Genomic DNA, 22,924 nt, shown 5'->3' with positions numbered 1-22,924 from the left:
GAAACCTTCATTTGAACAAATCAACTGTACTTGGGCAAATGAACTGGTTTTTACAAGAAAGGTTTTGGAATAATTCTGTAGCCTCATAATGGTGTTGAGAATAAAAACAAAATATCTGACTTGATCCAAAAGGCCCTTCCCTAGAGGAGTATGACAATGTACCACACCAATGAGCTAGGTCACCCCTCGAGAGCAGACTGAACCTGACCCTTCTGGAAGGAGCCAGTCACTCTGTCCCTGCTGAACTCTGCATGGAATCTGACACACTCTCTAAACCGGGAGCTGCTGAAAACAAAGACTCTGCTTATACAAAGCCATGTTTTCCACATCCAGGGCAGAGCAAACACTACCAATATGAATATAATAAACCTCTGAAAGTAGCATGCTCTCAGAACATCTAATTCCTAATTAGCAATTGGTTTTATGGTTGTCATGTTTTAAAATTTCATTTCTAAGTGCAAGGACATTGGTGAGCCTTAAGTAAACATTACTAAAGAACATGTCAGCACAGGTGTAGCATTCAGTAATACATGAGCAAAAAGGCTTTCACCTAGCCTTTATTTTTATTACTTTTAATAAAAAAAAACAAGCATTTAATTATGGCCAAGTGCCCATCTTGAACAGCTGCATTAGTGAAGTGAGAGCTAGCTGCTATAACAGACAAGCTACACATTGAAGACAGAGACATGTATTTTATGTGCATAAATCCAGGCATGTTACAGGCTATTTCTCATCATTGCGGTCTAGTAAATTCAATCATGAGCTTCTCAGCGAGCCTTCCTTGCCCTCCTCCAGTCTCACACATATCCTCCTTTAATTCTCAACACTCAAGTGACTCAAGAGTCACTCTGCCTCAAGGACAAACAATACTAATTCCCCTTCATAGGGGAGATAAGCATAGGAACTTGCTCTCTTGCTCTTTGCTCCATCAGAACTGGGAGCCTGAGTGAATGGGAAGCAGAGCTGGGTTCTGTGGTTACAGTTGCTCTATGGGGCTGGTTGTAGAATTCAGTTACTCTCTTCATCAATGCTCCACTGGCCACTGAGTCAGCCTGCCCTGTAGGTTACAATCTGAGAGCTTTTACAGTGGGAGATTTGGTTTTTTTGTTTGTTTGTTTTTTCTGTTGTTTTTGTTGGTCCTGGGGCTTGAACTCTGAGCCTAGGTGATGTCCTGAGCTCCTTTTACTCAAGGCTAGTGTGCTACCACTTGAGCCATAATGACACTTCCAGCTTTTTCTGTGATTAGTTAGAGATAAGAGTCTCATGTACTTTCCTGCCAGGCTGACTTCAAACCACAATCTTCAGATCTCAGTCTCCTAAGGAGCTAGGATTACAGGTATGCCAACAGCACCCAGCTGGAATAGTGTTTTATGGACTTCTCCAGGCTTTAAGAAACATTAATTTGGAAAGAAGCTGAAAAGGGCCAGGGCACTACTGAGGAAAAATCAAAGTTCAATACAAATTCCTGTATTCCGACACAATATTCAAGATTAGTGTCGGGCGCCAGTGGCTCATGCCTGTAATCTTAGTTATTCAGGATGCTGAGATCTGAGGATCGCAGTTCAAAGCCAGCCTGAGCACAAAAGTTCCTTTATCTCCAATTAACCTCCAGAAAACGAAGTGGAGCTGTGGCTCAAGTGGTGGAGTGTTAGCCTTGAGCTGAAGAGTTCAGAAACCGCGCCCAGATCCCAAGTTCAAGCCCCATGACTATTCCTCCCACCCCACCAAAAAAAAAAAGTAGTGAAAATGTTTGTTTTAAAAAACCATTCACATATTTCCCCTTGCTTTTTTGTTTTTGTTTGTAACATTGTCAAAGCCACCTCTGATCTGGCATTCTTCCTCTTCCAGTTCTGCTATCTGGCATTTTAGAATTTAAAAACAATGCTTAAAACAATTGCCAGTAGAGTGGGAAATGTGCCAGAAGCAACCAGCTCTCTCTTCTTAATCAATCTCTCTCCCTCTCCCTCTCCCTCTCCCTTTCTCTCTCTCTCTTCCTCCCTCCCTCTCTCTCTCTCTCTCTCTCTCTCTCTCTCTCTCTCTCTCTCTCTCTCTCTCTCTCTCTCTCTCTCTCATGTGGAGCAGAGCAAAGATGTGTGTGGCAGTTACAAATTGCTTGCAGTCTACACATCCTCTATTAGATTGCTTAATGAATGATGGTATATCCATAATTGGCATGTAGGATATGCATTAGTATGCAGCCATCAACAATTACATTACCTAAATATGGATCCAACTGAAAGGCATACAAGATCCATTAGTTAATGAAAAAGAAAATATATGAAGTATATTGTGACATCCCAATGGTAAATACTTAGGTGCATGTATACAAATGTGTATACCCAGTCTGACAGGACAGAATTCTCAGAAAGGAGACTAAGAAGATGAGTTAGACCAGAGGGAGAGAGCAAGAGAGGGCATTGGGGGATATGACAGAGTGCACTGCATACATTCATGACATAATAAAAGACCTTACTTTATACAATTAGTATATGCTAATAGAAAACGGCCTTTTTGACACTGTATAGCAAAAACACTTCTTAGCAGAAAGAACAGCTCAGGAGGAATTTCAATTCCAAACTTTAGACTCTATTACAGAGCTATAGTGACTAAAACAGCTTGGTACTGGCACAAGAATAGGCCTGAAGACCAATGGAATAGAACTGAGGACCCAGATATTAAACCACAAGACCTATGGACACCTAATCTTTGATAAGGGAGCAAAAAAAGTAGAATGGAAGAAAGTCTCTTCAACAAATGGTGCTGGCAGAACTGGTTAAGCACCTGCAGAAAACTAAAGTTGGATCCTTCTTTGTCACTTTGCACTAGGATTAACTCCAAATGGATCAAAGACCTCGAGGTAAAAGCAGATACACTGAAAACTTTACAAGAAGGAATAGAAGATACACTAGGTCTCCTTGGCACAGGTCGAAACTTTCTTAATAAGGACCAAGAAACACAGCAAATCAGAGAAAGGCTGGATAAGTGGGACTGCATTAAACTACAGAGCTGTATGGCAAAGGACATAGCTAGCAAATTAACTAGCAAGCCTACAGAGTGGGATAAGATCTTCACTAACCGTACAATGGACAAAGGCCTCATAAACACAATATATCCACAGCTCAAAAAAATGTTCATTGTAGCATTATTCACCATAGCAAAAATATGGAACCAACCTAGATGTCCCTCAGTTGATGAGTGGATCAACAAGTTGTGGTATTTGTACACAATGGAATTCTATGCTGCTGTCAGAAAAAAAGACATCGCCCCATTTGTTAGGAAATGGAAAGTCTTAGAAAAAATCATATTAAGTAAAGTGAGCCAGACTCAAAGGAACTTAGGCTCAATGGTTTCCCTCATTTGTCATAATCAGTAGAAACCTTGGGCTCTACTAGCAGAGATCTGCAATAGAGCAAAACCTTGATACATAAGGCCATATAGTATGAAGCTAATTGAAAAGACTTCCAGGATATTGAAACAAAAGCCATATAATGAATGACTGTTGTCCTTAATGTACCAGGTTATCTCTCCTCTCTTTTGCTGTCCCTTGGTTATCTCATATTGTTACAGTATCTCACTTTGTTATCTGATATATTGGATTTATTTGTATTTGGTTATTTGAAATTGGATAGGGAAGGGGGAAAACCAAGATGGGGGGGGTGGAGGGGCGGGTAATGGGGACCAAGACATGTGAAAGGGTGTCAATATATGTGAATTAATGCACCTTCTATCTGGCAAATATCATGTAACCCTTTTATTAATTACAATAAAAAATATAAAATAAAAAAAATGAATCACTCCCAAACTAATCTCCAAAGAAACAACCATCCCATTAAAAGATGGGCCAAAGACTTAAAGAGAGTCTTCCCTGAAGAAGCAATAAGAATGGCCTATACACACATGAAGAAATACTCAACATCTCTGGCCATAAAAGAAATGCAAATCAAAACAATTCTAAGATTCCACCTCACTCCAGTTAGAATGGCCAGGATCAAGAAATCTAATAACAACAGATTCTGGAGGGGATGCAGCCAGGAGGGATCACTACTACACTGTTGGTGGGAGTGCAAACTTGTTCAATCACTATGGAAAGCAGTATGGCAGTTCCTCTAATGACTAAACTAAACATAGAGCTCCCCTATGACCCAGCAATTCCACTACTTGGCATTTACCCAACCAGCCAGAAACAAGGACATACTAAATCTACTAGCACAACAATGTTCATTGCAGCACTATTTACCATAGCAAAGACATGGAACCAACCCAGATGCCCCTCAGTTGATGAGTGGATCAACAAGATATGGTATTTATACACAGTGGAACTCTATGCTGCTGTCAGAAAGAACGATATTGCCCCACTTGTAAGGAAATGGAAAGACTTAGAAAAAAATTATATTAAGTGATGTAAGCCAGACTCAAAGGAACATAGGCTCAACGGTTTCCCTCATATGTCATAATCAGTAGAAACCTTGGGCTCTCCTACAAGAGATTCACAATAGAACAAAATCTAGATCCATAAGGCCATATAGTATGACACTAAACGTAAGGACTTCCAGGATATAGAAACAAAAGCCATACAATGAGTGATTGTTGTCCTTAATGTACCATGTTATCTCTTATGTCTTTTGCTGTCCCTTGGTTATCTCATATTGTTACAATTTCACCTTGTTCTCTGATATATTTTATATATGCTTAATTGGTTATTTGAAATAGAATAGGGAAGGGGGGAAATCAAGATGAAAAGGGGGGAAGAGAAATGGTGACCATGACATGAGAAAGGGTATCAATATTTGTGAAGTAATGTCCCTTCTATCTGGTGAATATAATGTAACCCTTCTATTAATTACAATAAAAATATATGAAAAAAAGAAATTCAATAAGCTGCAATGTCACAGAAAAACTATTAGATGGCAACTGTATTTTATAAAAAAGAGCTGCTTATCTTATAACTGCAAAAAAATTAAAGTGGCTATATGGTTTAAAGCATGGATTCCATTCATTCTCTACCTTTTGCTTTTGACTTGTTTCACATTACTTTCTTTTCAAAAAATGTTTATGTTTTAATTGTTTTTAAGTAGTTGTATAAAGAAGTTTCAAAGCAATTTATAAGTATAATGCAAAGCAAAATTTCTTTCTCCTGCTAAGTAATGTATTTTCCAATTTTAAATGATATACCTGTAACATCAAATAGATATATACATAAGAAACACCCCTAGATACTAGAGTGACTCTTTTCTTTCCTTTCATCTTAGCTCTCAACTCCCCTGAAAGCTACACTCTACCTGGTACTCTGTTGTGTCATGCACACGACTTTCTTGTTTAATAGGGTGGCAATTTTAGTAAAGTGGCTCCCCCTGAGTTGAAGATTAGTCTGCTTTGTTCACAGTTGTACCCTGGAGCCTGGAACAGTACCTGACACACTGTAGATGCTTAGCATATAGTATCTTCTAATGTATCAAAAAAACATTTGTATTACATAGAAGTTTTGCCTTTATTTCACTAGAAACCAGTGATTTTTTCCCCATAGATGTCATGTCCTCTAATGAAATATTAGCCTTTTAATGCAGGAATTAGAGAAGCCCATGGAAGTTCTGAATCCTTCTCTTCCTGCTCCCTCCCTCCACCCCACACCAAACTGAATCTAAACTCAGGAGGGTCTCATACTTTTCCAGGGAGTCGCTGGTTCTGGGTGAGAACAGCTGTTAAAATGGTGGTCTGCCTTAGAATCTTGACTTCTCAGCCACTTTAACAATTCAAAGTAAGTGTTGGACTCAAATATAAGTCCCTTCCCCATCCCACCAGTCAAGTAAACATTAAACATAATCTTTCTACAAAGGACTGACTTATTGTTTAGATCTGGGTAGTTCTATACTTGTAGCTCAGAGCTTGGCAAACATCCAGATGAATGCTGAAAATTTTAGTTAATAACCAAGAGATTTCAAAAAAACTGTAGCTATTACCACAGAATCATCAAAACATCTGGTCAAGTGAATCAGTCATTTGTCCGCTGAAAATCTATGGCCACAAGATTAAAAAACAGGATCTGTACCACACAGAATATGCTTTTTTTGAATTTTATTGTTATAAGAGCAAAATAAAAGGAAATCATAAACACTCACTACAGTAAAGTTTTCCACTTAAATAGAAGAATCAAATGCTTTGTAATAAAAACCATCCAGCTAAAAACAGAACATTTGATCGGTAAAACAATCACAGCATTTGACTTCATGTATTATTTCAATGGTCACACTTCATTCATTGTCTGAAGGAAAACTAGGCGAGGTCTCAATGGGCAATGGTCACAGTTATTAAGCAAGGAAACACACCACCACTTCTGGGCCCTCCTTCACTTCTTTCGGTCTTCAGGCTCATCTGGCTCTCTCTCCTGGTGCTCTCTTTCCCACCTCATTTCTTTTAACTCTTGTCTGTATTTCCGTTCGATGAACCGCTTCTGATGGGCCATCTGGGGAAAGTTATCTGACACAAGGAGACATGTTTTATACTTAATAAAGGATAGGTTCTGGTGCAGAGGATAACACAAACTAAACATATGTGCATGCTGTGATTTGTAAGGCTAGAAACAAGAGTAGTTTGTTTTCTTCTCATATTCACTCTCATTCAGAAACATTTTAGCAATCAAGATGGGCTACTAAACTTCAATGTCTGGTGCAAAATTGAGTATAAAAGGCATCAAAACATACAAAAGTGTTAAAACACAGACGTGTGATTTTGGAGTGCTTTTAACCAAGTGCTTCAACAAAGTTCCCCAACACTTGGAAAAGCTTAAACCAAAAGCTTCAAACAAATAAGTGGTATTACCAAACCCTTATTTATCAAGAATTAGTTTCTGAAAAGAAAAACATAATCGGGCAAAAAGGAAAGTTAAAGGCTAAGACATTCTTTCACGTAATTAATTAATTAAGCATCACCAAATAGCAGTTTAAGCTACATTTAGTTTGGTCTTTGACACAGTGAAAATCTGAACTAAGATTTAAGAACTGCACTATTCAGTTGTCATTAGCAGTCCCAAGTTCAGTCCCACAATGAATTAAGAATAAGTGAAATAAGAATAAATAAGAAATAAGAATAAATGAATTAAGAATGAGCATAGAATAAGGATAGCAGCCACAGCACATGCTGAACCAGCCACACACACACAAACATACATACCACACACAGCATCATCATAAAGGACACATAAGCTATGGTAATCATGAGGAAGTGACGCTGCGTTGTCTCACCAGCTGAGGACTGAGGTTGGCCCTGCACAAGCACTACCCCATCTCACAAAGGGCAAATAACAGAGAAGCAGGGATGTATGGGGAAACAAGTTTGCTTCTCTATTATAAGAACGAAACACAATGAAAGTATGTCTATAGCATTTAAAGTATAGAGCATATCTATTTATAGCATTTTCCTACATTCTTTTTTCGGCCCTTGTCTATGTAAGCGTTCCATCTTCATCCCAGGTCAAAGAAAGACCAGGACCAGGAAGGAAGAAAAAGCGCTTGAAAGACAGGTGGTGAATCAGTAAAAGACTTTGTAAGTCTGAAGCCAGTTAGTTTTAAATGTAACAGCCGACATGAGAACCTTCAATAAAACTACTTATTTATACTGATTTAAACGTGACAATCTTAGAAAAGAAATCAGGCAAATTCCAAGAAATGGTGAGTTTCTGCCATGTGAATTTTACATTTCAGTAAATTCGACTGTAAAATTGAATACATGTTTCTAAAAAGTTCCTACTATTGAAATCTAATCACAGACTCACACATAGACACACACCCATACAAAGTATCCATCTGTATGAAAAAGTACATCTACAGTAGGATATAATACACAATCATTAAGAGAGAATGAATTGGAGCCATTCTCTGTGGCCTACAAGGCTGCCCGTGATATAGGATTGGGCAAGAATAATGTATCATATTGCAAAAAACATCTTTCAAATTTCATAATGACCACAAAACTAAACTGAAAGAAGTATTTATATGTATACTTCTGTGTCTGTATCAGATCTTAGAAGAACAGGGAAATACACACAAGGATATATATATATACTCTGTGACTTGCACAGATTACCGAGAGGCATGGGTCTGTGTGTCAAAAGGGAAAATGAAAATCAAACTCACTTGAGAACACTTTCTTAAAAAATGGAAAGTCCATTTTAGACATACCTTACATTCTACTCTACTCTGTGTATGGAAAATAATTATAAGGAAAACAAGATCACATTTTATCAGCCCTTGTCATTTTTCCACTACCTCATTTTCTTTCCATAAGACTCATTACATTAGGAACATATAATTAGGGGAAAAGAGATTGGCTTACATTTTTCAAGTGCATCCATTGCAGCTCCCATTTCTGCTTGCTGAATACTATAAAATAAAATGAAGGTGAGGTACATATTAAAGAATTATTTCAACAACAATGTATAGCTAGAAAATATTATAGCAGATTTTCACGTATACTGCATCAAATTTCATATTATTATTCTTACTGTTACGCACTGAACTATGTGAATGTGAATACACACAAGGACATGCAGAAATTTGCACAACGCCTGTTTACAATGTTTATTCCATACTCCTAATGTTGCAATAAAGTGGCTCCCATGTGTATTAGACTGGAAGTATTTCTTATGTAAGTATGGGGGGAAAAACCCCCCCATCAGCCGGGCGCAGTGGCTCATGCCTGTAATCCTACCTAGTCAGGAGGCTGAGATCTAAGGATTAGGGTTCAAAGCCCGCACTAAAAACACTAAAGACTGTGAGACTCTTACCTCCAATTAATCACTAGAAAACTCGAAGTGGCCTGTGCCTCTAGTGGTAGGGTGGTAGCCTTGGGCTGAAGAGCTCAGGGACAGCACCCAGGCCCAGAGTCTAAGCCCCATGACCGACAAAAAAAAAAAAAAAAAAAAAAAAAGAGGAAATATCTCTATGAAGTATATAATGTATATGTATATATATGTAATATAACATACATATAAATTTTGTGACATATGACATATATATGGAGGAGCTAAATTAATTGGAGGGTAAAATGGAAGGTGACAACATCTTTTTACATAAAGTTATTAAACATAGCTGTGGTTCAAATGGTAGAGTGCAATCTCTGAATTCAAGCTGGTGTGTGTACCCACACACACACACGTGCGCACATGCACACACACACAACTAGAATATGAAGTATCTGGCTGTGGCACGTACAACACGACATATGTTAGGTCTAGCTTGCCTCAGTGTGTGCACTCTGTTGAGACTAAACTGGACAGAGGTGACCTGTCCATCAGCGAATGTGGTTTCCTCAAAGAAGCACAGGCCTTTTCAGGGATGATTACCAAGTTTAGGAGTTGGTTTGGTGTGGACATAGTCTTCAAGATTCACTTTATTCTTACATTCCAAGTTAACAAAGACAGACTGCATCCTAGAAACCCCTGGGACTTCCCTGTCCCCAGGTGCTCATTTAATGAAACTCAAGTCTTTTCTTCTCATACCTTGGTCCTTTCCCACAGCCGATCCTCTCTCCCTTGAAGTAAACAGCCACGGTGTATGTTCTGGCATGAGAAGGTCCCACTGTCTGCAGAGTCCTAGAAGGAAGAGAAAGAATAGCAATTACAGTAAAGTGTTGCTTAATTACTTTTGCTGCTATACAACTGACAAAAATCTTGTATTTATTGCATAGAGGAATGTAAAAATAAACAAGAAATGAGAAAATGGCAGATAAGTAAGTGGGTAAGATGTTGATTTGCTAACTTGGCTCACACAGGGTTTTGAAACAGGAAATTTTACAAATTCTGCAAAACGTTTGTTTTTCCCCCCAAAGTAATATAAACAGCATCTTAAGATTCACAGTGAAGTATACACAAGACTTTTTATAAAACTTCTTAAGTGTGTATCTTCCAAGTATACATGACAAAACTTTTAGTGAGAAAAAGTTAAACAAGTAGCTGGGCGCAGGTGATTCATATCTGTAATCCTGGCTACTTAAGAGGCTAAGGTTGAGAAGATTGCATCTCAAGGCCAATGCACAGTGAAAGCTCACAAGACTCCATCTCCAAACCAAATTGTAAAAGACAGGGATGGAGGTGCGATTCAACTGGCAGAATATCAGCCATGCAAGCCAGTCAAGCTACGTGTCCACTTGTATTTTTTAAGTATTAGTCACAGCTAAACACAAAAACTATTAGGGTAACACACGTCAAGTTTCTTCCAAATGGTTCCACACCCACTACTAGATTCTTCCTAAGGTCTGCTATCTTACCTAACTGATCGGAACACACAGTTCATTTCTGAAATGCCTGTGATCATTTCGGAGGTATGCGACACTGTTAAGCACACAACAGTATGCCAGGATTTTGATGATGAGGTGCACATTTGAAACAGTGAAACTGGTAAGTTCATGTAAAAGGGCAATTAAAAGTAATCATTTGGAATGAACACAGTATCCCCTGGAGTCTCCACCCAAGGTGAGCATGCGCAGTGGCTTGGCCAAGAAGGCACTTGCCATGGCCATGCTGTGTGCCAGGAGTGTCACTTGAATTTTGTGCCTTAATTATCCCTGTGATGGGGAAACACTCTGGGCCTTCCATATAATGCAGGGTAGATAGTCATTGTGCTTATTAGGCACATATTAAGATGCTATTTCTAAACAATTGTGCTATATTCCTCATAAATAAAAAACTTCATCCCACAGGTAACAGCTACTTGGACAATTTGCAAGGGGAGGGGATTCTAACTCATCCTACTCTTGGCCTCAGTCTCCCTTTCAGAAAAAGAAAGAAAAGAAAAAGTCCATAAAATGTTGTGACTGTTAAACCAAAAAATGAAAAAAGATTCAAAATTCCCAACTTCTACTTTGCCGAAAATCTGGGGACTGTGAAGTTTGTGAAGTCCAAAAGAGGGCTTGCACTCCACAGGGAACTCGTCGCATGTGGGGTGGGTGCTGGAAACGTGTCTGTAGAAGCGGCGTGTTGATTCTGAAACGAGGTTTTCAAACATCCTTAAAAGCATATGGTGGCCAAAGCAGGAGATGGAATCCATCTATTACTGAAATAGATCACTGTGAAATTCCTCCTTCAACAAACTTCTCATTCAATATGGTGCCACAAGGCAATCGAGCACATGACATCAGAGCGAACCTATCACGGTGTTAGGTGGGCTTTGTTGAGAGGGGTGGTACTAGTGGGAAGGGATTGGGCTAAATAGGGCGAAAGAGGATGAATGTGGTTGTCAGCAAGAATGATACCTGTTAAAATTACTCTAAGAACTAATGGAGAGGGGTGGAGGGAGTTGGTTGGAATATATTGTATACATTTGTACAAATGTCACAATGAAATAGCCCTTGTGGGGATAATGTATGCCAATTATAAAGAACGAGTATGATATAGTGTAGTGCCCCATTCTTTTTAGATGACTTTTGCTATATTCAAAAGCAGAAGGCAGCTTTGGATATAAATCCTAGGGAGAAAAGCTGTAGCTCTGAGTTTCCCAGCCAGCCTGCTCCTTACAATGGTCCCGTGATCTCCCATAGCTATCCATCAGGCCACAGAGACAGTCAACAGGCAAAGCACTGAGAGGCAACCCAATACTGCCTCAAACAACCACACACAGCCAGCAGAGGTTATAAGAAATAAAAAGGTTTTTTGGTTTTTTTTAAACACACATTAAAAACTACTTTATACAAAAATCCCTATGTTAATCTTGTAATCTTAGGATGCCTCTCTGCTGGGTGGTACTGGGGTTTAAATCAGGTAGGAACATTTTCTTTTTGTGTCCAGTATCAGGATTTGAACGCAGGGTCTAGCTTTTGCTCAGCTGAGCTACAATTCTAGAGTGGCTCCTTGCTAATTAATTGGAGATGGAGTCTCATGGATGCTTCTGCCCTGGTTAGGTCTGTCTGTGATCTCTGAACTTGGCCTCCTGAGGAGTCAGGATTCCCAGGTGTGAGCCCTTGGGCCAGCCTTGTACCTCAACTCTACTCATGCATAGCTGGGATTGCAGACAGGACACCTCATACCCTGTTGAGATAGAAGTCTCATCGAGTTTGTGCCCAGGCTGTTCTCACACAATAATGCCCCTGATGTTGGCCCCCTGAGAAACTGGAATTACAGCTGTGAACTACCAAATCTGGGTGACCACTAAACAATAGTTCACCGAGAATTTTAAAGATGGGAGGAGACAGAGAGATGACAGAGAGGCGCCATTTATTTACAACTAATACTAAAAGTCCAATGTGACAGACAGTCAGGAAGTCACAACCGTGGGCTCTTCCTGACAGCAATGAAAACACCCCCCATTAAATCATGGACGGTCAACTCTAAACAAGCCCCAAGGTGTGCAGGCAGCAAGTACTTACTTGTACAGGGGGATGTCTGGTTCCTTGCCTTCAGTCCTAAGTGTTAAGCAACACTGCTGCAGCTGGGATTTGGGGTCATTCCAATCCTGGTTCAGAATGAACTCCTGTGCAAGTTCCCCAAAAACATTTAGTGATGGCTTCTGGAATCCCCAGAAATCAAACAGACCCATCCAACTTTATCTAGCTTACTTTCAGTCGTGGGAAGAAACAGACATTCATGAAGGTATGCACATATTCCAAGTCCTTATCAATGTACAATGCTGCAATAAATGCTGAAAAACAAGATTGAAAAGCAAACCACAAATCACAAGAGCAAAATAACTGGACTTTTAAATGATGTTGTAGCCAGGTTTTCCATTTCCAGGACCTTTGTAGTCCTTCCCCTCCCATCCTCCTCTTTCCTCCATCTGTCCCCTCCCTCCTGTCTACCAATCTTCCCTCCCCAGAACATTAATACGAATGCAACGGCTAGAGATGTTCAGTTCGACTTAAACTTTGCACCTGTGTATTGAGACAGCTTTACAGGACTCACATTCCAAAAGGTCTGCCAATGTCTTGGTCCGCAGAGCCACTGGCCGCTTGGTTTTGTCATTGGTGATGGCGTACTCCTGCATGCCCAACTCTTCTGCCACTTTGGCTTGAGTTCTGTTATTCACCAAAGAGCTTCGCAACAACTGGTCAGAAGGAATTGGGGTACACATAGCAACAAGTCACTTCACTCTCTCTTTTTATGTTGTCCATCCTAGGGCTTGAACTCAGGGTCTGGATGTCGTCTCTGAGCTCTTCAGCTCAAGGCTCAAGGCTAGTGATCTACCATTTTGAGCAACAGTGGGGAGCACTTTTGTTCTCTTGTGTCTGTGTCCCCAGAACTCCCTCAGATGACGGTAATAGACTCCACATGCTTCTAGGATTACTTTTTTCAGTACTGAGGATTGAACTCAATTTCTCCTGCTTGCTACGCTGGCACTCTACCACCCCTCTAGCCCCTCTCTACACTGGTTACTTTCAAGGTACAGCCTTATTTTTGCCTAGGTTACTGGCATAGGCTAAGATCCTGCTTCTGCTTCTATGATGTTAGAGACAAGAGGTATGCATAACTGCACCCAGCTATAACTGCATCCAGCTATTGTGCTATATGCACATGCCACCATGGCAGGTTCACGAAGCCTCATGAACTTCTTTTTGTTCCATTTGGCTGCAAATTATAAAGTCCTGATCTCTATCTCTTATGCAGCTAAGATTACAGGCTTGAGATACTAAGACAAGCTTCTAGCATTGTTTTTAAGGTACAGCCCTAGGGTTTGATCTCAGGGCCTAGGCACTGTCCCTGAATTTTTTATTGCTCAAGTTTAGTGCTGTAGCACTTGAGCCAGCTTTATATCCAACTTTTTGCAGGATAATAGAATAAAAGAGTCTCATAGATTTTCCTGTCCAGCTGACTTTAAACCACAATCCTCAGCACTAGAATTATAGGCATGAGTTACCGGTGTCCAGCTCTAGCATTTTCTTAATAACTATCTCTGCTTTGACAGCCTGCATTTGATCTAATAGTTAAAGAGCTCAATTACTTGTTGGAGTATCATAGAGTTGGGTTAGAGTATACATTATAATGTTATTAAAATTCACAGCATGGGCAGGGAGTATGGCTCAAGAAGGAGGGAGGGAGGGAAGGAGGGAGGAAGGGAGGGATGATGAACAGAGAGAGAACAGATAGGAGGAAAGAAGGGAAGTCAAACATATATAGTCATCTAGTTCTATGGCACTGATCCTAATTTTGATATTATAGGACTCTAAAAAGTAATCTCATGCTATGCACTGTTGAAAAGATTTAAATTACTTATTTACACTTGCACTTTCATTATTATTTTAAAGATTTAGCCTATGTCTTGAATTGCTGGTTTTCACGGTGAGATCCTTTATCTTTAATCAAATTCACGTGTAATTTCCACATTTTAACTTCAGGAATTAAAAACTGAAATGTTGACTATGAATTTCAGAGAGCTAAGAGAGCCAGAAGAACAATTCAAACAGCAGTACTCAGAACCACTCAAAACCATACAATCCACTCATGACAGTTAGTAAGCCCCCTAGAACAAGCCTGGTTTAGTCATTTAACCCTCATGAAGAGAGAGGATAGGAGGGAGGCCAGGAAAGAGGTTCAAGAGCAAGGAATCCCTAAGATTTGGAGAATAATGCATCTAAAATGACAGCTTTTCTCAGAACAGTGTAACAGGTCCTAGGATTCCTGATGATGAGGACCAGAGACGCAGGAAGCGGCGTGAGTCCCTGGTATTCCATTTCCGCAAGTTTTATGCTCTGTGGCTGCAGTACCAATAAAGCTTATGAAAATCAAGATTTATCCTCAGTGCTTGATATTGAATCCTTGACAATAAATAAATAAGAAACAATATGTTCTTAATTTGCCTGACAATGATTCATGAAGCAGAAATACAACTTGATCTTCATAAGCTATGCTTGTTTCTGAATTTTGGACTATTACTCTTCGCCTGTCTTTACTTCCTTCTGCCTCCTGTGCTCCACTTACCGCCATGCTGTTTTCAATCCAGTGGTTCATTAAAATTAATATCCACCGAGCAGCTCAAAATTAAAAAGACCAAACATAAGACCCAGAGAATAAAGAGCCCAGCAGCCTAATATCTTGTAATTACAGAGTACTCTACTGGAAGAGAAATATCACTTGGGGTTTACTTGATGGGAGGGAGGCAATGGGCAGCTAGGTGACCTGAGGAAAATCACTGTGCTGAGCAAGTTGGGTGCCCTCAGCACCGACGCTTTAGTTGAAGGGAAAGAACTTCTTAGGCTATGTGTACAGTGCGTGCAGGCACCGGACCAACAAGCCCCATGGGCACAAGGCCCACAAATGATGACAGGTCACTCGTTACAGCTGCCACCTTCCTGTGTCAGGGCTCCTCACTCAACTGCTGGGCGGTAATGCTGTCTGACAGCCAAGAAGGAAGGCAGAGGAGAATGGAGGCAGACATGTCCCTGGTTTTATTTAAGACAATCCCTGACAGTTTTTAAAGCAGCAGGGTTAGTGAGCAGAAACTGAGATCTCTACATTCTTACCCCAAACTCCACTCGAACCAAAAGTCAGAGAGGGAGAAGACAGCTATTATTCAATCACATTTTTGTAGTGTGTCTAAATTTGGAAAACGAGTTGAAATGAGACGAGACCTCGTGCTTTACTTCAACACAGAAGTTGAAGTGGTGGTTCTTTAAACATTAATTCTATCCTTGTTCTAGAAATAAACTTTATTTCTCAGCAGCCTTGCTATTTGAGTGGGATCTAGAAGGGATCAATAGGAGGAAAATCTGAAGCTGAAGTTCCATGGGCCAGGGATGAGGGCTGGATTTCAACCCTCACAAGGCTGACAGCTGAAAACTGTAGATCCCCCAAGGATCAACAGCACCCTGTTACTGCAAAGTGAAGGCCTTGATCCCAGGGGCCCAAAATGCACTGTGCAGGCAGCAGCACCAGCACAAGGTACACACATGCTCATCTAGATCCTGGCTTCCAGAAAGGCTGACCCTAAGTAAAGCCTTTTACAGCTGGCTGCAACCAAGCAGTCAAGGTACTTCTCACATACCAGTGTCTGGGCTTCTTCTAAGAACCAAGAGTACAAATTACTACGGATGGAACTTGACACTTGCTTTCAAAGAAATTCACATTCACAGACTGTGATACACAAAGACTCTGATGTGAAAAAGACTAAGTATGTTAGTGGGACGGGGTTCAGGAACCATGGGGGCATATGAAAGGGTCTGGACACTACAGAATGACCACTGGGGTAAGTTGAGGAGCAACAAAGCCCAGGGAGTGGGCTGATACTGTCAAGGATGGCCGGTGATGGAAGAAGTTATACTTTTTCTGACTGGGGACAAAGAATCCCAGAAGCGGTTCTGGTGGCCCAATTTCGATGAGGCAAGACATATGATAAAAAATATATATGTATATGTATATATATATATATCACGATGAATTATCTGCTTGTTTTTTGGTAAAAATCTAGAAAAGAAACATCAAACACTAAAATGAACACAGCATAGTTATCAGACTGTATAAATAATGCCTTGTTTTAAGAGATCATATATATATATATATATATATATATATATGTATGTATATGTATTTTTTTTTTGCCAGTCCTGGGCTTGAGCTCAGGGCCTGAGTACTGTCCTTGGACTTTCTCAAGGCTAGAGCTTTACCACTTGAGCCTCAGCACCACTTCTGGCTTTTTTCTTTATATGTGGTACTGAGGAATTGAACCTGGGTCTTCGTGCATGCTAGGCAAGCACTCTACCACTGGGCCAAACTCCCAGCCCGAGATCATTTTTATTGTGATTAATAGAAAGGTTACATTATATTCACCAGATAGATGGTGCATAACTTCACAAACATTGATACCCTTTCTCATGACATGGTCCCCATTTCCCTCCCACACTCCTCCCGCTTATCTTGATTTCCCCCCTTCCCCATCCAATTTCAAAATAACCAATTAAGCACATATAAAATCTATCAGATAACAAGGTGAAAAATTGTAACAATATGAGATAACCAAGGGATGGCAAAAGAGATGAGTGATAACATAGTATATATACTTGTGTCATGTTCTAACTAAGTGACTATATGCTAAGATACTTAATTTCTCTGGGCCTCAATTTCTTCAACTGTATAATGGAGCAAGTGGTACTCACCTCACAGGGTTATGATAAAGATTAGAACAAATCAATGTGCAAATGACAATGACAGAATTGTAAAACGCATCTGAAATGCTAACTCCTACTTCTGTTTACAAAAGCAGTCTCATTATTAGTTAAGAATTGCTTGGGTTCTAGAAATTCCTCTGGATTTGATTTCAATGCAGAATGTTCTAGATCCTTTCCCTCATGCCAGCCAAGCTCTCCATTTTACCAAGCAACCTGATCCTACCAATCCTTTATTTAACATTCTCTTAAACAAAAGAAGTTTAATATGAATAGCCAGAAACACACACACACACACAAAACTAGTCAGGTTCTCTACAAACAATGCAAAGAAATGCTGGTCCTTTGTGCAATGTCAGGACCAGAAAAGCAACCTCAGTCTCAAATGAAGTTTTTGAGACTCTAGTATGTTTCCCACTGTCTCAGCAGAGCACTCCTTCACAATTGCTTGACACTTAAATTTTCAGAAGAACAAGCCTTGCTTGTTTAAATCAAATACATATATTGGTATTCTCCCTTTAACTTCCTTATTCATTCTTTATTTGAAAGAAACCACAGCTGTGGGACATGAGCTATGAAAGAGGGCCATCTAGCGTAAACTAGGTAGATTGTGATTTATATGGAGGGCTTTCATATAAGAACATGGGAGAAAGCAGAATACACTATTAGAAATGACAGTGATATGCCACACAGGACTATTATACCAAGAGTGGTAGCCAGACAGTCTCCATTTCCCATGATAATTGAAGAAAAGGTATACAAATGCTAGCAAGAAGAGTACAGGTCAGATACAGAGAGCCTCAGCGGGAGGCCAGGGAAACCATCTTCTCCAAGAGATCTCTCAGATAAGATTCCCACTTGTCTGGATGATGTACACTCAGTGCTGTTAGCAGGGCAGGATGAGATCACTGCCTCTCATTATCCCAAGTCATTCCTCTAAAAGCAAACAAGAACTTCTGCCAGTTCACCTTGCTAGGGCATGTCACCACTGGGCACAATGCCTTACAACGAATAGGCATGGGGATTAGCAACTCTGTCTAGCTCAGAGAATACTCCTAAGCTGAAAATTCGTGAGCGTTATGGGATGAGCATTTCTGATGAGGGTAGATGCTCTTCCTTTCCTTGAGACATACTCCTAGTTATCTTGCCCTGACTGGGTAGGTGCATCCTAAAACCAAAATCTTCCGTACGTGCAGCAGAACTTCAGTTTAACAAAATGAAAACCAGGCTTCTAGAACATGAATTGTCAGCAGGTAGGAATGGGGAGAGGTCAAGAGAAGGTGGGGAACAAACAGAGAAAGGGAGGGTGGGCAAACACAATAATATTCAGTGTACACATGCGAAAAATGGACCAGGCAACTGGAGGGGATGGGTAGGGTTGGGAGAGATGGGGAAGAAATGAGAGAAGGGATGATACTGATAAGACACTGTATTCATAAAATGACACGGGCATATAGAATTGAAACACCCTGTACAACAACTTAAGGATAATTTTTTTTTTTAAAAAAAGGAATACAAAGTTCCTTGATACTTCAATTTAAACTCAGTTATACCAAGACAATTGTATCTGACCAGCACTCCCTCACATGTAGGCCTTTTGGTTTTTGTTGTTGTTGTTGGGCCTGGGCATTGTCCCTGAGCTTTTTAGCTTAAGGCTAAAGCTCTACCACTTGAGCTATAGCGCCACTTCTGGTTTTCTGGTGGTTAATTGGAGATAAGAATGTCATGGGAATTTCGTGCCTAGGCTCCTTTGAACCAGGATCCTTAGATCTCAGCCTCCTGAGTAGCTGGGATTATAGAGTATGAGTCACCAGCGCCCAGCCCAAATAGGCCTTTTTAAGTATCTACTTACAGAGCAGTACATTTGTCTTCATCAGCATTCAAAGCTTGGAAACCACAATTTTTATCAGCTCAGTTGTCATTATTCTCTTGTAAACCAAGTGTGCGAGGGACTGACAGGCTAAAAGCTAACTAAAGCTTTCCCATCTGATTTACTATGTCCCTTTAACCATGATTATTCATTTAACAAACTCCCCACGCAACTTCAGCTGCAATATGCAATCCTTCCCACATTTTTAAATTAATGTCAGTCCTTAAGTCATTCAAATGTGAGTTCTTAGTACCTTCCCTTACACCTAGAACAACACACCAAGTGCTTGCTGGGGCAATGCCTCTGCCCTCTCCATATGACCTAGCTGTCTGTAAAACTTACACTTTACTACTTTCTGTACTAAGCACATCCCTTGGGTCAGGGGCTGCTGGGCCTAGCTGAGATGAACAGAGACATGCTCTCACAGAACTTCCATTCTACTGAGACAGCAGGCAGATGAAAGAGAGGATCAGGTACACAGTGGTTTCCAGGTAGAAAAGCAGGTACAACAAAAGCTTGATGCAGGCGGGATTTGCAGAAACATCACACAGGCTGGTATACACTGGGAAGTGGACATGTCATAAGGCTGGGTAGGTGGGCAGAGCCAGACACCCAGAACTCTGCTCCTTCGTGAGTCACTGTCTGAAGAACAACAGGAAAGTATTATACTGGGATGTAAAGGCCATTCATTCAAGTCCTATTTCCTGGTTAAGGATATATCAGGATTTTCCAGAGCACCCAGGATCAGGATCAAGAAAGTAGATCAAAGCCCTTTCTGTCATGGAGTTTATACTCTGATATGAATTTTCCCTCTAACAAGTAAAACAGATACTCTGTTCCTAAAGATAAAATGGAAATGAAGTTTCAGTCTCAGGGAGGGATCTCAGTTAGGGACCTTGAGTAGGGTGGGTTCAAGAAGGCCTCACTGGGGCTAGGATTGTGGCCTAGTGGTAGAGTGCTTGCCTAGCATGCATAAAGCCTAGGTTCCATTCCTTGGTACCACATACACAGACAAAGCCAGAAGTGGCGCTGTGGCTCAAGTTGCAGAGTGGTAGCCTTGAGAAAGCCCAAGGACAGTGCCCAGGCCCCAAGTTCAAGCCTCGGGACTGGGGAAAAAAAAAAGTCCCCATCGCTAAGATGGCTTTGAGGTCAGAGCTGAAGGGATTTGGCTTTATAGACAACCAAGAGGACACTGCAGCTGGATGAACTACCACATGCAAAGGCCCCAAGAGAGGGCTGGTCCAGTCTCCTACGGAAACCTAGTAGAGGCTAAGGTTATGAGTCTAGAAGACAAAATTAGAGCAAGCAGCAAGAAGGCAAGTCCTGTAAGGTGACCCTACTAACTTTCCCTTTTACTCTCAATACAAAAGATAGTGAGCATGTGTCCAGACAAGAGTTACCATCTGGCTTCCCATCAAACAATCTCTAGATTCTGTGCTGAAAGTAGACTGGGAAAGGAATAAACAGATAAAAGAATAAGAGGCTTGAGTTGGAAGTAATCAGGTATATAACTAGAGAAGGTAACATATCACAGGTTGTCAGACAAAAGTTATAGTATAATGGAATGATCTCTCTTTTTTTTTCTTTTTCTTTCACCAGTCATGGGGCTTGAACTCAGGGCTTAGGCACTGTCCCTGAGCTTCTTTTGCTCAAGGCTAGCACTGTACCACTTGATCCATAGTACTACTTTTGCATATGCGGTAGTGAGGATTCTGATCCAGGGCTTCCTGCATGCTAGGTATGCACTCTACCACTAAGCCAGATTCCCAGCCCAATGGAATGATTCTTACTGATATAAGAACACTGAAAGGGAAGTATGCTTAGAGGGAAAAACTGTTTCGCTTTGGGCATATTAAGTTTGAAATGCTTATTAGAAATTCAACTAAGAATTTTCCCTCCAAATAAATCTTTTCTCCTTTCAATTTGTTCTCTCAAGTGTTTGTCATAGCAATGCAGAAGTCTGACTAACACAGTTCCCTAAAGGAAACTGTCATCAGAAGAAATGTGAAGCAGCCAGTAACAGCAGATATATTACAGACACTGTCATACTCAACACTCCAGAATCATTTTGAATGCTTACTTTGTGTAATTATATTTCATTGCCTGATAATTTGACATTTAATTCCCTAAGCAGATTGGATTCCCATGGAAGTGTGACTATGTAAACTATGTATACCAACTAAAGCAGTGAGTATGTTTATGCATCTAAATATTAGAATATACCTTCATTAGACAGAGTATACAGTCTGAAGGCATAGACTGTCCACCTACTATGCAGCGTATAAAAATGTCCATAAGCACCAGGTACTGGGTGGTTCACACCTGTAATCCTGGCCATTCAAGAGGCTGAGATTTGAGGATTATGGTTTGAAATCAGCCTAAGCAGAAAATTCTCTTACCTCCAATTATCCACTAAGATGTTGTAAAGTAGAGATGTGGCTCCATTGGTAAGAGTCCCAGCCAGGAGCAAAAAATAACCTAAGAGACAGTTTCCAGGACTCGAGTTTAATTCCAGTACTAGTTGGGTGCTTATGGCTCACACCTGTAATCCCCACTACTCAGGAGGCTGAGATCTGACAAACTCAGCCAGCAGTTCAAAGCCAGCCCAGGTAGGAAAGGCCATGAGACTCATCTCTAATTAACCATCAAAAAACTAGAAGTGAAGCCATGGCTCACAGTTGATAAGAGTGCTAACCTTGAGCAAAAAAGCACAAAAAATTTAAAGGGGGAAAAAAAGCCTACAAGAGCATCAATGACAAGTTTTCCAAAGAGCAGCATACATCCTGGTCGAGAGTGGAAGGGAGGGATGGTGGGGGGAAGAGAGAGCGAAGAAACACAGACTGAAGAAACCACTCTTCTGTGGGACTGTGCTGTACTGCCTCGTGCTTTGTATAACTAGAACCTAGATTTCTGTCCTTTTTAACTTCATAAACATTACTTCCTCCCTCCAATAGGGTCTCTGTAATCCTCCTGTAATATTTTGACAGCTATGCAGAACATAGGGATCGAAGCAAGCTAAGTTGCTGAATAGTCCATAGGTGACGGAGGAGAGGAAGTAAGAGGATATAGTTGAGAGACTTTGGAAGAACATGGCTAGGATTGTGAGTGTACTGGAACACAGAGCAGAGAGGGGAGGGAAGAAATCAAAGGCCCCCCTAGGTTTCCAATGCACAACAATGGGTAGGTGATGTGCTGTTGGGGAAGCCTGGACAAGGAGGCAGCTGCAGAACCACTAAAGAGAGCTGGAGCTGGAGCTCAGGACACAGATGGTCTGACGAGCTCTGCTTCTGCCAGCAAGTGCTGACACTCATGGGACAGATGCTGGAACAGACACTAGGAAGAAGGTGACACAGCCCAGGAGTGAGCTACTGAGTGTTTACTAACTGCAAAGAACAGGACAACCCTGTAGAGAGCATGCTAACACAGAGAAGGAGGAAACCCAGAATGCAGAGCTGGTTGGTGGAGCTGGTTGGAATTGAGCTTGTTTTCAGAACAACCACCTCTTTTTTGTAGGTGTGCTAGTACTGGGACTTGAATTCAGGGCCTCCCACTCTCCTTTAGCTTTTACATTTAAGGTAGCACTCTACCACTCCATCCATTGCTCCATGTCTAGAGTTTTGATGGTTCATTAGAGGTAAGAGTCTGCACAAGCTGGCTACAAACTACAGTCCTCAAATCTCACCCTCCTGAGGTAGTATGGATTCTTAAGTATGAGCCACCAGCACTGGGCAATGATTCTTAACACCTACAAAGTCTGTTCCTTCATGGAGAGTATTGAATGAAGAATTTACTGTTTTTTCTGAGTAAGATATGAAACATAGGTTTATTCCTCAGGAAGAATCATGCTTCCTTGAGAATTTAATAGCAATTCAAGAAGAAACACTTACCTAAAAGTAGTTAACTTGAAATGGTAATCAACTTAATTTAAAATTAAAGCACCACTGATTCCTCAGAGCTTATAGTATAGAGGACACA

The 22,924-nt window shown here is 40.7% G+C and overlaps 1 protein-coding gene across 2 annotated transcripts in view; it reads right to left on the bottom strand.

Moving 5' to 3' along the window:
* Positions 1-6,055: 6,055 nt before the first annotated feature.
* Drosha (drosha ribonuclease III) overlaps positions 6,056-22,924 on the bottom strand; it is a 124,826-nt gene continuing 107,957 nt past the window's right edge. For both annotated transcript variants that reach the window (XM_090332096.1, XM_090332097.1), the window contains exons 28-33: positions 12,887-13,028; positions 12,544-12,626; positions 12,355-12,458; positions 9,494-9,586; positions 8,329-8,375; positions 6,056-6,474 (exon numbers count right to left, since the gene is read on the bottom strand). In XM_090332096.1, coding sequence (XP_090188222.1) covers positions 6,344-6,474; positions 8,329-8,375; positions 9,494-9,586; positions 12,355-12,458; positions 12,544-12,626; positions 12,887-13,028 — 600 coding nt within the window. In that variant the 3' untranslated portion in view covers positions 6,056-6,343. The remainder of the gene's footprint in view (positions 6,475-8,328; positions 8,376-9,493; positions 9,587-12,354; positions 12,459-12,543; positions 12,627-12,886; positions 13,029-22,924) is intronic.

This window comes from Megascapheus bottae, chromosome 4, assembly GCF_031878675.1.
Source record: "Megascapheus bottae isolate mThoBot1 chromosome 4, mThoBot2.hap1, whole genome shotgun sequence".
NCBI classification, from domain to species: Eukaryota; Metazoa; Chordata; class Mammalia; order Rodentia; family Geomyidae; genus Megascapheus; species Megascapheus bottae.
This window is presented reverse-complemented; position numbering and strand designations above follow the sequence as displayed.